Source organism: Silene latifolia, chromosome 5, assembly GCF_048544455.1.
Source record: "Silene latifolia isolate original U9 population chromosome 5, ASM4854445v1, whole genome shotgun sequence".
In the NCBI taxonomy this organism is placed as follows: domain Eukaryota; kingdom Viridiplantae; phylum Streptophyta; class Magnoliopsida; order Caryophyllales; family Caryophyllaceae; genus Silene; species Silene latifolia.
Window position 1 is genome coordinate 36202113 of NC_133530.1, and position 13729 is coordinate 36215841.

General features: G+C 37.0%; 1 protein-coding gene across 1 annotated transcript; it reads left to right on the forward strand.

Annotated features, from left to right (window-relative positions):
- The first annotated feature begins 434 nt into the window (after nucleotides 1-434).
- Nucleotides 435-9944, forward strand: LOC141657262 (putative methyltransferase PMT7). The gene is made up of 7 exons (XM_074464428.1): nucleotides 435-841; nucleotides 2105-2519; nucleotides 2893-3182; nucleotides 3480-3860; nucleotides 4917-5163; nucleotides 5573-5711; nucleotides 9369-9944. Exons 1-7 carry the CDS (start codon nucleotides 667-669, stop codon nucleotides 9525-9527), a joined length of 1806 nt encoding a protein of 601 aa, XP_074320529.1. The 5' UTR covers nucleotides 435-666; the 3' UTR covers nucleotides 9528-9944.
- The last annotated feature ends 3785 nt before the right edge of the window (nucleotides 9945-13729 follow it).

Below are 13729 nucleotides of genomic sequence, written 5' to 3' on the forward strand. Positions count from 1 at the left end.
AAGAGGTCCGTCCTCAATGATTTTCCAACATTGATAATCGATACTTTTGATATAGTGCTCCATTTTGAGCTTCCACCATCCAAAATTCTCACCGGTAAAGACCGGGATCTTGAAGTGTTTTGAGGAATCCATATCCCAAGAATCAAACTCTAATACCTTAGACCTCATTAGTTTTTGAGCTTATGTGTATTTGTTCCGAGCTTTTTAAAGTTTATAAGTTACATTATAATTTTTGCCATCAAAACTCAAATTTAACAGAGTTATATTGTAATTTTTTAAGCTTAATGTCTAATTGAATGAACTAAGAAACTTTATAGTAAAACTCAGAAACTTTAAAATAAAACTCGAAAACTAATGCTAAAAAACTAAGCAATTGGTGGTAATATATCAGATATATAATCCATTTACTGGTGTATAATCCACCCGGTGTTAGTGTAAATAATTACCGGATGTAGTTCCTTCAACCGTAAAAGTGGAAAGCCACAGCCACCCTCGACAATCGACATCCACGTGACCATGGTCTTACTTTGTTCAGTGCAATGTTATTCATGTTCCTTTCTCCACCATCACTCCTGAATCATATTTCTCCCTCAAAAAAAACCTGCAGATCTCACCTGTAAAAAGACAATTAAACCCCTTTGATCTTCGTCCACAAACACATTAAACATGGGAACAACTGAATTTCTGACATGGGCAAAACCGGAATCAATCAAAGGCCAAACAATAATGGTGGGTTTGATTTTAATGGCAGCTTCGTTTTATGCAGGCACCCTTTTTGCTAATAATCCTCCTCTTTTACAAGATTTCTCTAATTCTTCACCTTCTCATAATTTTTCCCTTGGTAATTCACTAATTCTCTTTACCCACTTCTTAATTTTGTTCAGTTTTATTAAAGTTTCAATCTTTATATGATTAGTTTTCTGTAATGTTAATTTTGTTTACCCTCTTCCTAGTTTCTTTTAATGTTATTAAAGTTTCAATTTTTATATGATTAGTGTACTCTATTACTCTAATGGTAATTTTCCGTTCCGTCTCAGTCATTTGTTTACATTTTATATTCTCCGGAAGGGGTATTTTAATCAGGGTAAACAAATGATTGAGACGGACGGACTATTTGAGTTTATTATAGTGTTGGAAGTTTCATGTTTGAGGGATAAAGGCAAATTAGGTCTACCATTGTGTGGTGTAAGCTTAGTGCATGCATCTTTTTTGTTTTATTGGATTTGGGTTAGTGTGATTTATGCTTGTAGTGAGCTTTTGGTGAAGAAAGATCTAGAATGCTGTTTAGCTTTGGAAGTTATTAGCGTAGTGGTTAAGGCGGAATTAGTGATGATTGATTACATTGTATATCCATGCAAGTTGAAAATCTTTGCAACTCATTATAGCTCGAAAAAGAAGAAATTAGTGGCGTAATCTTTTTGAGATTGGTGATAGATCAAATTATGGGAATGCGATCCTCTTCGTTCAAGCAATGAGTTGATGGTTAATCAATTGAGCTAAATTTTAGTTGTAATCATGAGGAAGGAACTCTCAAAGATACTAAAGTGAAGGTGAATTGATGAAACATTGAAGCGAAGGAACGGAGAAGTAATAGATAGGATAGTTATGTTTCTCGTATTGACATTCCTACCCTACATTATGCCAATCAGTCTGTATATTATTCTGTGATGCACTTGTTAGGCAAAATGGTTCTTCACAATCACTTATCACTTATTGAACTTAAATACAACAACAATACTGCAGTGCCTCAAGGACTCTAGCAAATAGTGAAGGAAGGGATGGAATGTATGGAACCTTAACCTTGTATTAACAACACAAAGAAGGCTGTTTCTGAACACCCATTACGAAAATTACATTTGAGAATTGCATCAAATGGTTCTAACTCCATGATGAAAGAAGAACACCTAGTTTAGAAAACATAACTTATTGTGTGCAAAGTTGAGATGCTAACTTGATTTAAATTACATCAAATGGTTGCTCTACTCTTGAAGTAATTATGCAAACGATGATAAAACCTCTCACAATAGCATACATTTTTTTCATACTTCTAGATTCTCCGTTGCTTTTGTTCTTTGTGTAATTGACAGTAATAAATAAACTGCAGGTTCCTCAAGGTTTACAAATAGAGTTGCTCTAACTTATCGGAGAACGCCATTGATAATCCCTCAATCAGGGATGAATGTATGCCCAATAAACTTTAATGAGCATATTCCTTGCCATGACCCTTCCTATGTTAAAAAGTTGCTCCCGACACTAGATGCGTCAAGGAAGGAGGAACTGGAAAGACATTGCCCCCCTTCCGAGAAGCGTTTATTCTGTTTGGTGCCACCTCCCAAGGATTATAAAATACCAATTAGGTGGCCAGTTAGTAGAGATTACGTTTGGAGGAGTAATGTGAATCATACTCATCTTGCCGAAGTGAAAGGAGGCCAAAATTGGGTGCATGAAAAGGATGAGTTGTGGTGGTTCCCCGGTGGTGGTACTCATTTCAAGCATGGAGCCACTGAATATATTGATAGGTAGGTCATGTTAGGCTAATGCATGATAATTCTGACAAATAATTGAACTAAACTTCGTTCCGGGTTAGAATGTTGGTGGTGTCAGATTTTAAAAATTAATGCCCTGTGACATTGTGAGTGTCGAGCATTTGAATATATTGGACATAAACAAGATCAAGTTTTGTTCTTTTTTTTTTTTTTTTAGAAACTAGAGGGGTACTGAGTAGTGAGTACATCGTCTTTTTATTCCTGACTGTTGACTTACTATTTAAGTGTCGTTCTTTGCAATGTCTTCTTTGCTAGCCTGAGTACATTGCTATTGTAGCGGTCACAATTCTTTTTTTTTTGGTATTTTCTGCAGAAATTTTTATCTTCTGGCTTAATTTGTCTGCAGGTTAGGAAATATGACCACTAATGAGACAGGTGATCTGCGTTCTGCAGGGGTGTTTCAGGTCCTAGATGTTGGTTGTGGTGTTGCTAGCTTTGGGGCGTATTTGCTTCAATTGGGTATACAGACTATGTCATTTGCACCTAAGGATGGTCATGAAAATCAAATCCAGTTTGCTTTAGAACGAGGAATTGGGACAATGATTGCTGCCATATCCACAAAACAACTTCCTTACCCGACGAGCTCCTTTGACATGGTACATTGTTCAAGATGTCGCGTTGATTGGCATGAAAATGGTGGGTATTTTCAATCTCCTTAAATTTCTACTTGGGTTGTTCCCACTGATACCATATTTCTCTCTTAGAAAAATTCTCCCCGATTTTTTTTCAATTGTTGACATGAAAGAAATTTCGCGTTGCATATCAAAATGTATTGTCACTGGACTTTTTAACTCCAAATTAACTGGTACTCCACACTCTGCTTTAGAATGAAGATGTTTGCTTTGGGAGCCATTCTATTTTGCTTCTCAAACCTAATAGCTCAACCGATTTTACTTCATCTAGTGATTATACTGAATTTTGTACTATATGCAGATGGCATTCTGTTGAGAGAAGTTGATCGCCTATTAAGACCCAATGGATACTTTGTGTACTCTGCACCTCCAGCATATAGAAAGGATAAAGATTACCCCATTATATGGGATAAGTTGGTGAATATAACAACAGCCATGTGCTGGAAGCTCATAGCCAAGAAAGTTCAGACAGCAATCTGGGTTAAACCAGGAGATCAGTCATGTGTGCGACACAATGCCGAGAAGAACCTTGTCAAAATCTGTGATGTTACAGACATTTCTAAGCCATCATGGTATACGCCATTGGGTAATTGCGTAACATTTAGTGAACAAACAAATGTTAATAGACTTCCTCCACCACCAGAGCGTTTGTCAGTGTATTATGAGAGTCTCAGCAAATCAGGTAACATTTTACAATTTCTGATTCGACTAACCTGTATGTCATTAGCATTTGATATGAAATATTAAGGTTGTCAAAAAACTGGGTCATATTTGTGTTTTAGATCATGGTGCAAGTCCATACCATATTTCCCTCTTTTAAAAGACAAGTATACTGAAGTGGTCGAGATGAATAATGATCGAATTGAGCACTGGGATGTTCTTTGTTCATTTGTTTGAAAAATTGTGCCTTTTATTGCTTAATTTCTTGTATCAAACTATAAAACAAATGATTGCTTGTGTACCAAAATGATGATGATCTTTCAATTTTGGTTGTGCAGAATAATTAAACAAGTTCTATACTTAGTTGGGTCTTGGGTGGTATTGTTCTCATATTGCCCTCAATCATATAAACAATTTTGTTGATCGTGGAGGGACATTTTTTGGGTTTAACTTTCCATCCTTAAAAATGAGCTCTTTTGTGATCAATGTTTTTGGGACAATATTTTGGCAGTGTGAAAAGCTTTGACTGATGTTTTAGATCAATATTCGTGTGGTGATGTTGACACTTGACACTTAAAGGAGCCCTCATTAACAAGCACACTTATTTTTAAGGAATAAGAAGGGTGAAACAACATTCTAGGTCCAGAGCCTAGACATTTTAAACTCACGTACAAAAAAAACTGAATATCAACTAGTCTTGTTGGTCCATTAGCGTGTTAGTCATAGTACCAGTTCATTTTTCGGAGAGTTAGGCATTTAACTAAAGTGATCTGCGTAGTACTCCTAAGGTATTGGCCTAGTAGTAGATACGCAGGGGTTCTGGACTATTGATCGTTGGTTTGAATCCCCCTCCAAATTTAGAGACTGGTATGCCTTTGTGTACTCCCCCAAAAAAAATTATCCGCTTAGTTGGGTGTGGAAACACAGTTCATTTGCAACTTTGTAAATAGCTGATGTGAACAAGACATTGATTTCAAAGGTGTACCTTTTTACAAATGTGGACTCAGCAACTATTTTATACATGTTCTAAACAATATTTATATTATTTGATCGGGTGATTCACTGTATTGCTTGACAGGTATTAGTCGAGAACACTTTGCCACAGACACGCTGTTTTGGCAGAATCAAGTTCAAAAGTACTGGATGTTGATGAATGTTAACCAGACAGAGATTCGAAATGTGATGGACATGAATGCTCGTTTAGGTGGTTTTGCTGCATCTTTAACAACATATCCTGTTTGGGTAATGAATGTGGTTCCGTCAACCATAGATAATACATTGTCTGCAATCTACAACCGGGGTTTGCTAGGTGTTTTTCATGATTGGTGAGGCCCTATCTTGTAATGTCCCCCAGTTATCTACTATTTGCTGCACCCTTGTGTTTTTCAAAGTCTTACATGTACTCGATTTTTCAAATCATCTAATATTCTGATATACTAAACTTTAGTGATAGTTTATCTCACGTACTCGAGTTTACCTTTTTAGACGTTGTGTTTAGTCACTTTCAATTTATTATGCACTAATATGTCCTGTCATCAACAAATCCAAAGTATGGTGCTTAGGTTAGAAAATTCTATTTGTTGAACATAAGATTACATTAGATAGTTTGGAAAAGTAAAGGGTCTTTGTAGAATGTGGAAAAATATAGGGGTTCAGTATAAGAAATCCCAATATTTTTTAGATTTATGTACGTCAGCAGTCTCTTTCTAAACTTATTGAATGCTTCCTGTATAGGTGTGAGTCTTTCTCAACATATCCTCGAACATACGACCTTTTGCATGCAAATTATCTCCTCTCTCATTACAAAAATCGTGGGAATGGCTGTCAACTGGAAGATATAATGATGGAAATGGACCGTATTCTGAGACCGCAGGTATCTTCTTACTTTTGAATTGCTTCCATACACACCTTTAGACTCCTCCTCCTATTGCAAGTAAGTTTCTCAAACATCCCGCCTTAAAAGGGTTTGGGGTATTTTTTTTTTTTGGAGAAAACTATGATGATTGGTGGTGACCTCAATTGATCATTTGGTGACTTATAGAAGTGGAGGGTCTGGGAAGATTTGGAAGAGGTTGTAGAACGTGTCCCTATTGGAGAGAAATTGATCATTGGTGGTGACCTCAATGGGCATGTGGGTACTAGTCGAGTTGGCTTTGAGAACATTCATGGGGGTTTTGGGTTCGGGGAGAGAAATGAAGCAGGAAGTGACATATTGGATTTTGCTTTGGCATATGACTTGGGTATAATGAACACTTGGTTCGAGAAAAGACATTCTCATTTGGTGACTTATAGAAGTGGAGGTAATGCTAGTCAAATTGACTTCCTTTTGGTAAGGAATGTGTGGAGGAAAGAGTACACCGATTGCAAGGTCATACCCGGGGAAAGTGCCGCAACACAACATAGACTAGTGGTTCTTGATTTTCGGGGTAAGAGAGACTTGAGGAAGAGAAAGATAATCGGTGAGGCACGGATCAAGTGGTGGAAGCTACAAGGGGGAAACCAACAAGCGTTTTTGGATAAGGTTGGAAGTAGCGATATTTGGTCGGATTGTGAGGAGAAAGATATTGATGCAACGTGGGATAAATTGGAGCATGTTGTAAAGGAGTCAAGCGAGGGAGGTATTAGGGGAATCTAAAGGGAATAGACCATCAAGTAAGGACACATCTTGGTGGAACGATGTGGTGAGACAAGCGATAAAGACTAAACGTGAATGCTATAAGGTTTTGGGGAAATGCATGAGTGATGAGAACTTTGAAAAGTACAAGGAGGCTAGACGAGTCGCTAAAAAGGCCGTACGGGATGCGAGGGCAAAAGTTAACCAAGAAGTGTATGCCAGGTTGGACACGAGAGAAGGAGAGAAGGATATCTATAAACTGGCTCGCATAAGAGACCGAAAGACGAGAGATATTGGGAGAGTTAGGTGTGTGAAAGATATGGACGACAAGGTTACTTTCGGGATAACGAGATAAAGGCTAGATGGAGTTCTTACTTTGATAATTTATTCAATGAACATCAGGAACAAGGTTTTGGGGATGTAGAGGTAACACCAAGCATGGTTAACCGGGAATTTGTGCGTAGAATACAAAAGAGTGAAGTTAGAAAGGCGTTAAGGAAGATGGGGTCAAAGAAAGCAGAGGGACCGGATGGTATACCCATAGAAGTTTGGAGGTGCTTCGGGGAGAAAGGGATTGAATGGGTAACCATGCTCTTCAACAAGATTTGGAGGAGCAACAAGATGCCATCGGCTTGGAGGAAAAGCACTCTTGTCCCTTTGTACAAGAACAAAGGTGATGTCCAAGAGTGTGCCAATTATCGGGGAATTAAACTTATGAGTCATACAATGAAGTTATGGGAGCGGGTAATCGAGCAAAGGCTTAGGAGATATGTAGACATCTCGGAGAACCAATTTGGATTTATGCCCGGGAGATCGACTATGGATGCGATTTTTATCATGAGACAGTTGATGGAATACCATCGGGACAAGAAGAAGGATTTGCATATGGTTTTTATTGACTTGGAAAAGGCATATGATAGGGTACCAAGAGAAGTACTTTGGTGGGCTTTGGCGAGAAAGGGTGTGTCGCGAAAATATATTGACCTCATAAAGGACATGTATGAGGGGGCTAGTGCAAGTGTTCGCACTAATGTTGGGAGAACGGAAGAATTTCCTATTACCATCGGGGTGCATCAAGGTTCCGCACTTAGTCCTTTTCTCTTTGCTATAGTTATGGATGAGTTGACAAGGGATATTCAAGACATCCCTTGGTGTATGATGTTTGCTGATGATATTGTGTTGATTGATGAGACAAAAGAGGGGGTGGAGAGAAAGTTGGAATTGTGGAGGCAGACTTTAGAGACTCGTGGGTTCAGCCGAGCGGGGAGTAAGACCGAGTATTTGAGGTGTCGTTCACTAAGGTGGCGGGGTTGAGATCGACAGAGGCGGGGAGTATTATTTTCGATGGGAATGTTGTTGAGGGTTCGGATTTCTTCAGATATCTAGGATCTATTATTCAAAAAGATGGGGAGTTAGACGGAGATGTGGCTCACGGAATTAAAGCGGGATGGTTGAAATGGAAGAGTGCTTCAGGGGTTTTATGCGATAAAGATATGCCCCAAAGATTAAAGGAAAAATTTTATCGCACGGCAATTAGGCTCGCTTGCCCTACTTTACGACTCGAGTGTTGGGCGTGAAACATTGTCACATTCAAAAGATGAGTGTGGCGGAGATGCGCATGTTGAGGTGGATGTGCGGACATACAAGGAAAGATCGGTTAAGGAATGAGGTGATTTGGGAAAAGGTTAAAGTGGCGCCAATAGAGGACAAGATGATGGAAAACCGACTAAGATGGTTTGACCATGTGAGAAGGAGACCTATGGGCCTTTTGATTAGGGAGGTGGAGACTTGGAGAACGAGAAAAGGTCCCTAGAGGCAGAGGAAGACCGAGACAGGACATGGTTGAGAGTGATAGAGCACGATATGAGAGTTCGGGGACTTGAGGAGAGTATGGTGACGGATAGGGCACAATGGAGGGAAATGATACATGTGGATTTTTAGTATTTGATGTTTTTTTGTGATTTAGTGTTTTTATTTATTTATTTAATTTAAAGAAATTAATTTATTTATTTTTCTCTCCTTTATTACACACTTTTTCAACAACCACTTTCTTATAGATTTTACCTGGTTCATTCCGGATCCTTAACTCTATTTCGGTTTTTAAAAATCGTTTTAATCTTTTCTCTCGATTTAAATTTTAAGTTTTTATAAAAGAAAGACGGAATTCGATTTTAAAACCCCTAAGTTCACCTTGACTTTCCATTACATTTTCGTTCTCCCTTTTGTTTTTTATCTTCCCCTTTTTTATTCGCATTTTGAGGCGTGCGTTCACCCATGGACGGTTCGAAAGGATGATTCATGTCAGCCGACCCCAAATCATTTTGGGATTAAGGCTCTGATGTTGTTGTTGTTGTTGTAGAAAACTATGATGATACGATTGGTATAATACAATTGTCATTTTTCCCACTTCCCAGAATCAATATGAAACAGCTTATGAAGTCTAGAATATATACAGCGCACAATACTCGTATCTTGGTAGCCCGTGAGCCCTAGTAATACTCAAACATATAGAGAAAAATCATATTTTTAATTACATTCTTCTGCTACCGCATTATCTTATCCTATACAATAGCCATTTTCCAAATAGATTGATAAGTTTTGGTTAGGAGTTGGGACTTAATTTTGAAAAGGAAATGTCCGAAATGCTTTTTCACTCTTAAAATGTTAAAGGAGATGTTGCAGGTCTTGCGCTACTATTCCATTCGCAATTTGTTTATTTTAATTGACGAATAACTGGTGATATGACCACTTAATGTACCAAGTATATAACATGCTGAATTATTTGGGGACTCTTTAAAAAAAATGAAAGTTGATCTTTATTTTGGGGATTGAGGAAGTATATGTTTGAAGAGATAATGATGGAATATATTCCAGGTTATGAAACTAGAATCTCACGAAAAATGGTTATGCCTGTAGGGTTTTGTAATTATAAGGGATGAGGAATCGATCACGACAAGAGTTAAGGCTCTGGCACCCAAATTCCTTTGGGATGTGAGCTCGTACCAGTTGGAGGACAAACAGAAGCAGCCTGAAACTGTGCTAATATGTAGGAAGAAATTCTGGGCAATTGTGTAACTAATAGTCTAATAGGGTGCACCATAACAATCTGGATCTAATTTACAAGAGATTCTCGAGTCACCGTGAAATTCAATGCGACATCCATTGGCTCTAGGTGAAGGTGGTGAGAGAAAGGAACGGCGCTCGGACTCAAGATAAGTATGGCGGAAGTTGTGTAGCATGCTGCTTCTTGGAAGTTTTGCTTCTCTTGGTTGTTCCCGCTTGTATATTTCTGAGTTGCGATTTCATGATAAAATTATCGTGATATCAGTATGTGATGTTATTCCTTGTTTACAATTTTAAGTGAGTTAGCTAGGTACAGGCGTACAGTATATGAAATTGAAAATTTAGTGAACATATAGTATGTTCTGTTCCACATTATTATGTGGAACTGTCTCAGCAACGTAATTGCATTTTATGTTACACGCAGTTTCTCTTGTAACTTTGAGAGAGTCCTGGATTAGGGGAGCGGGTTTAGGTAGGAGTATTACAAACTATTCTTTATTCTCTGACTCGTTTTAAGTTTAAGATGCACTAGGTCTAGGTGACACAACATGCTTGTCAATTCCATTTTTTGTGTGTAACCGTTGATAACATTGTAACGAAGAACTCACCCTAGAGGCCTAGATACAGCTTTTTCGTACACGCTAACACGACACGCTTGAGACTTCTTCTTGCTTCAGTCAGGGAGAGGCAAACTTTCTTCCCGAAGGAGCTAGTTGACCTCCTTTTTCCGGGCCTGAGTTCAACTAGTATTGAAAGCTGGTCTCTCTTTGATTGAGGGAAACATCTAAGTAAGACGGAAACAACCCGGGACTTAATAATCTAAACCCTGGTTTAGTTGGAGCATTAAGAATAAGACTTTGCTGCCTCGAGCCCAGGAGACTCCCTGCCTGAGAGATATTCCAGCACGTGTTTGAGCATATGTTAACATTGTATAGTGTGGATACTCACATGAATAGTAATCAACTGGCCAAAGAAACACATATTGCTCCATTTCCATGGGTAGCGATTAAACTTTCGGCTTCATTAGGGATGAGGTGAGCAATCACCATACCAAACTCGCTTGGTTTGTCAATTCCGTTATTCATGCTCACACATTGTTGAACAAGTTTTTGGGTAAACCGTTTTCAGTTGTGGATTTCTCATATGAATTTTAAATGGTTTTTTTTAGGGTTTTTGTCAAACTTTGTAAAAAGACTACCTTATATTAATTTTTTTTGTTTTCAACTACCTTTGTTTTCTTTATTTTTGGTCAATAACTACCTATGCTAATAGTATAGACAAATTTGATTAGTTTTGGGCTTTAAACTATCTTATACGACTCTTTAATGTTTAAATCATGCCTAGACCAAATTTTGGAAAGTCATGATGTACTTACGCTTAATTTTAGTAGATGCTCGCAGTTATTATTGAAATGTGAAAAACATAAATCTTGGTCATCTGAAGTTAAATCGTGGTTTTTATGCGGTTGACCATTGTTGTTTGATGTTAACAGGGTCATGTGAGATAGGTTAATGTCGCTAAATCGATTAAATCTCGTCATCTCGTGAGCTTAGGTAGTTTTTGACCAAGATAAGAGAAAACAAAGGTAGTTTAAAACAATAAAAATAATATAAGGTAGTTTTTTTACAAATACCCTTAAATATAAGGTAGTTTTTTTTACAAAAAAGACCTTTTTTTTAACAATTTGTGTTATAAATGTATTTTTTGTAAAACCCGCCTTACAATAAGTATAACTGCTTTATGTTTATGACTTTGGCAATTAGCATGTAAGAGCATCTTCAATAGTAAGCTAGTTGCTACTGCTAGCACCAAAAAAAAAAAAAAAAAAATAGTAAGTTAGTAGCAACTAGCTTACCTTTGCCACCTCAGTTTTGTAAGCTACAACAATTTCAAACAACAATATACTCTAATGGTTTAGCCAATTTACAAGTAGCTTGATTGGACCTACTTCACACATTTCTCTATTTATTTATTCAATTTCTAAATTTTCAATTAAAATTAAATCTTTATTAATTGAATAACTATTTTCCTATTGGTCATATTTCTTTTATGGCTCCATTTGAGTAAGTAGCTCCATATTGTTTGAGCAAAGCTAGTCTGCATGAATAACTCCAATGGTTGAGCTACTAGCTTGTAACTTCTTAAAATTATAAGCAAGTCCTTTTTATCAACCATTAAAGATGCTATAAGAGCATCCACAATGGTAAGCTAGTTGCTACTAGCTTACCTTTGACACATAAGATTTTCAAGCTACATTATTTTTAAGCTAGAAACTAGTACAATGGTAAGCTACTTGTATTGTGGCTTAGAAATTAATTGTACTTCATGCCTATTTCCATGTGTTTTATTTTAGTTGGTAGATTTTCTGGTAGGACCATTTGAGCTACTTCTTGCCTCATTTTAGCTCAGCCATTTAAAATTTAGTTCAATAGAAGTGCTCCAATGGCTAAGCAACTAGCTTGACATTTTTTTATTTGCAAGCAAGTCCTTTTGGGTAACCATTGGAGATGCTCTAAGAATTATTGATAACTCAACTGCTTCACGATTAAGGTCGTGAAAATCAAATAATAAATGGAGTAGCTATAAGAATAAAGAATGGTTGGTGTATCTGCTAACATGTAATTACCTTAATGGTTTATTATGGATTTGGTGACAAATGTTTAAACAATATTGGCTAGTTTGTTGACAACAAAATGACGAATTAAGTTTCCATCAAGCTCACTGGTCAATATTGTTGCATCACTTGAGCCCCCTGCCAACTGCATATATTTCAACACAATTTCCGCTACTTGCTCTGTTCTATTTAATTATTTACATTTTTGAAAATATACAAAAATTCAAAAAATGTAAATAATTTAATAAAACAGAGGAAGTACGATATAATTAAACTTTTTTCAAACAAGCTAATTGCTCTATAATCTTGCATTATTTTGGCTTATATTCCATCTTAAAACTTTAAAATCACCGATAGAAATACTCCCTCCTATTCCAGATAACCGTCTCATTGTCCATTTCCGTCTATTCACAATAATGTCTCATTGTCCATTTTTGGTAAGTGTTGTGTGGTCCAAATTCAATTTCATTTCCGTCTATTCACATAACTGTCCCATTGTCCGTTTTGTGTGGTCTAAATTCACTTTCTTAATTCTTGTGCCATCTTCACAATGGGACGATTATCTGGAATATGAGGGAGTACAATACATAAATAGCGACACCATAATCGAACACATCTTTGATCTTCCTGTATACTTGTAGGCGACCTGTCAAAAGATAAGAATGCTCGTTTAGATGGTTATGTGTTGAGTTTATGGATTCAAGTACATAAGAGGGGGAGGGGGTGAATTATGTACTATTTAAAAATTTAACTTCAACTTTATTGATTTAAAGTGAGTTATAAGAACAAAAGAAATGAGAGAATACTTCGAATAATATTGAAAGACTAAACGAGTATTAAGATGAATGTTTGCTGAAGTATGAAAGTAACAATCTTTACGATTGTAGCTATTTGTCTCGGTTTATGGAATACTTGATGAGACCAAATGTGATATGATATGATGAATGTTACTTCGAAGGTTAAGCAAAGCAAAACAAAACAAACAAGATAAATAGCAGCGGAATAAAGTAAGAAGAATAAACACGAGATTTTTGAATTGGTTCGGCAAGAAACTTAAGTGCCTACGTCCAATCTACTTTTTATTGATTTCTTTTAGTGATATACTCCGACTACTAAAAGACCCGTACAATAAAAGCACCAACCTACTCCGGTTGTAATGCGAGTCCAAGAACTACTCCGTTCTTGTGACTAGCCAACTCGCAACCTACTCCGGTTGCCAAAGAGTTGAAGACTACTCCGTCCTAACTCTACACACACACTAAGAATGTTTTAAGGATCAAGCTTCCACTATCTTATTCTTAACAAAGAATTGAGGTGGACAACTTTTACAAGATCAACAATCATAAGTGAGAGAGTTTAGTATGTTAAAGTAACCGTAGCCAAGATTGTAACAACTTGAAGACTCTTAAAAGTTTTGCAAAAGAAACACGGTTTTAAGCTTTGAAAAACAATTTGCAAACTTGAAATAAATTTCAGAAAAAGTCTTAGGATTTTTAGAGGAAATGGCACGCCTTTTATAGAGGAAATGAGTAAGGGAGTTGCTAGGGTTTTGAAGGGTCAAAGACCATCACATGTGATGAGTCTCAACAACCTCCCAAAC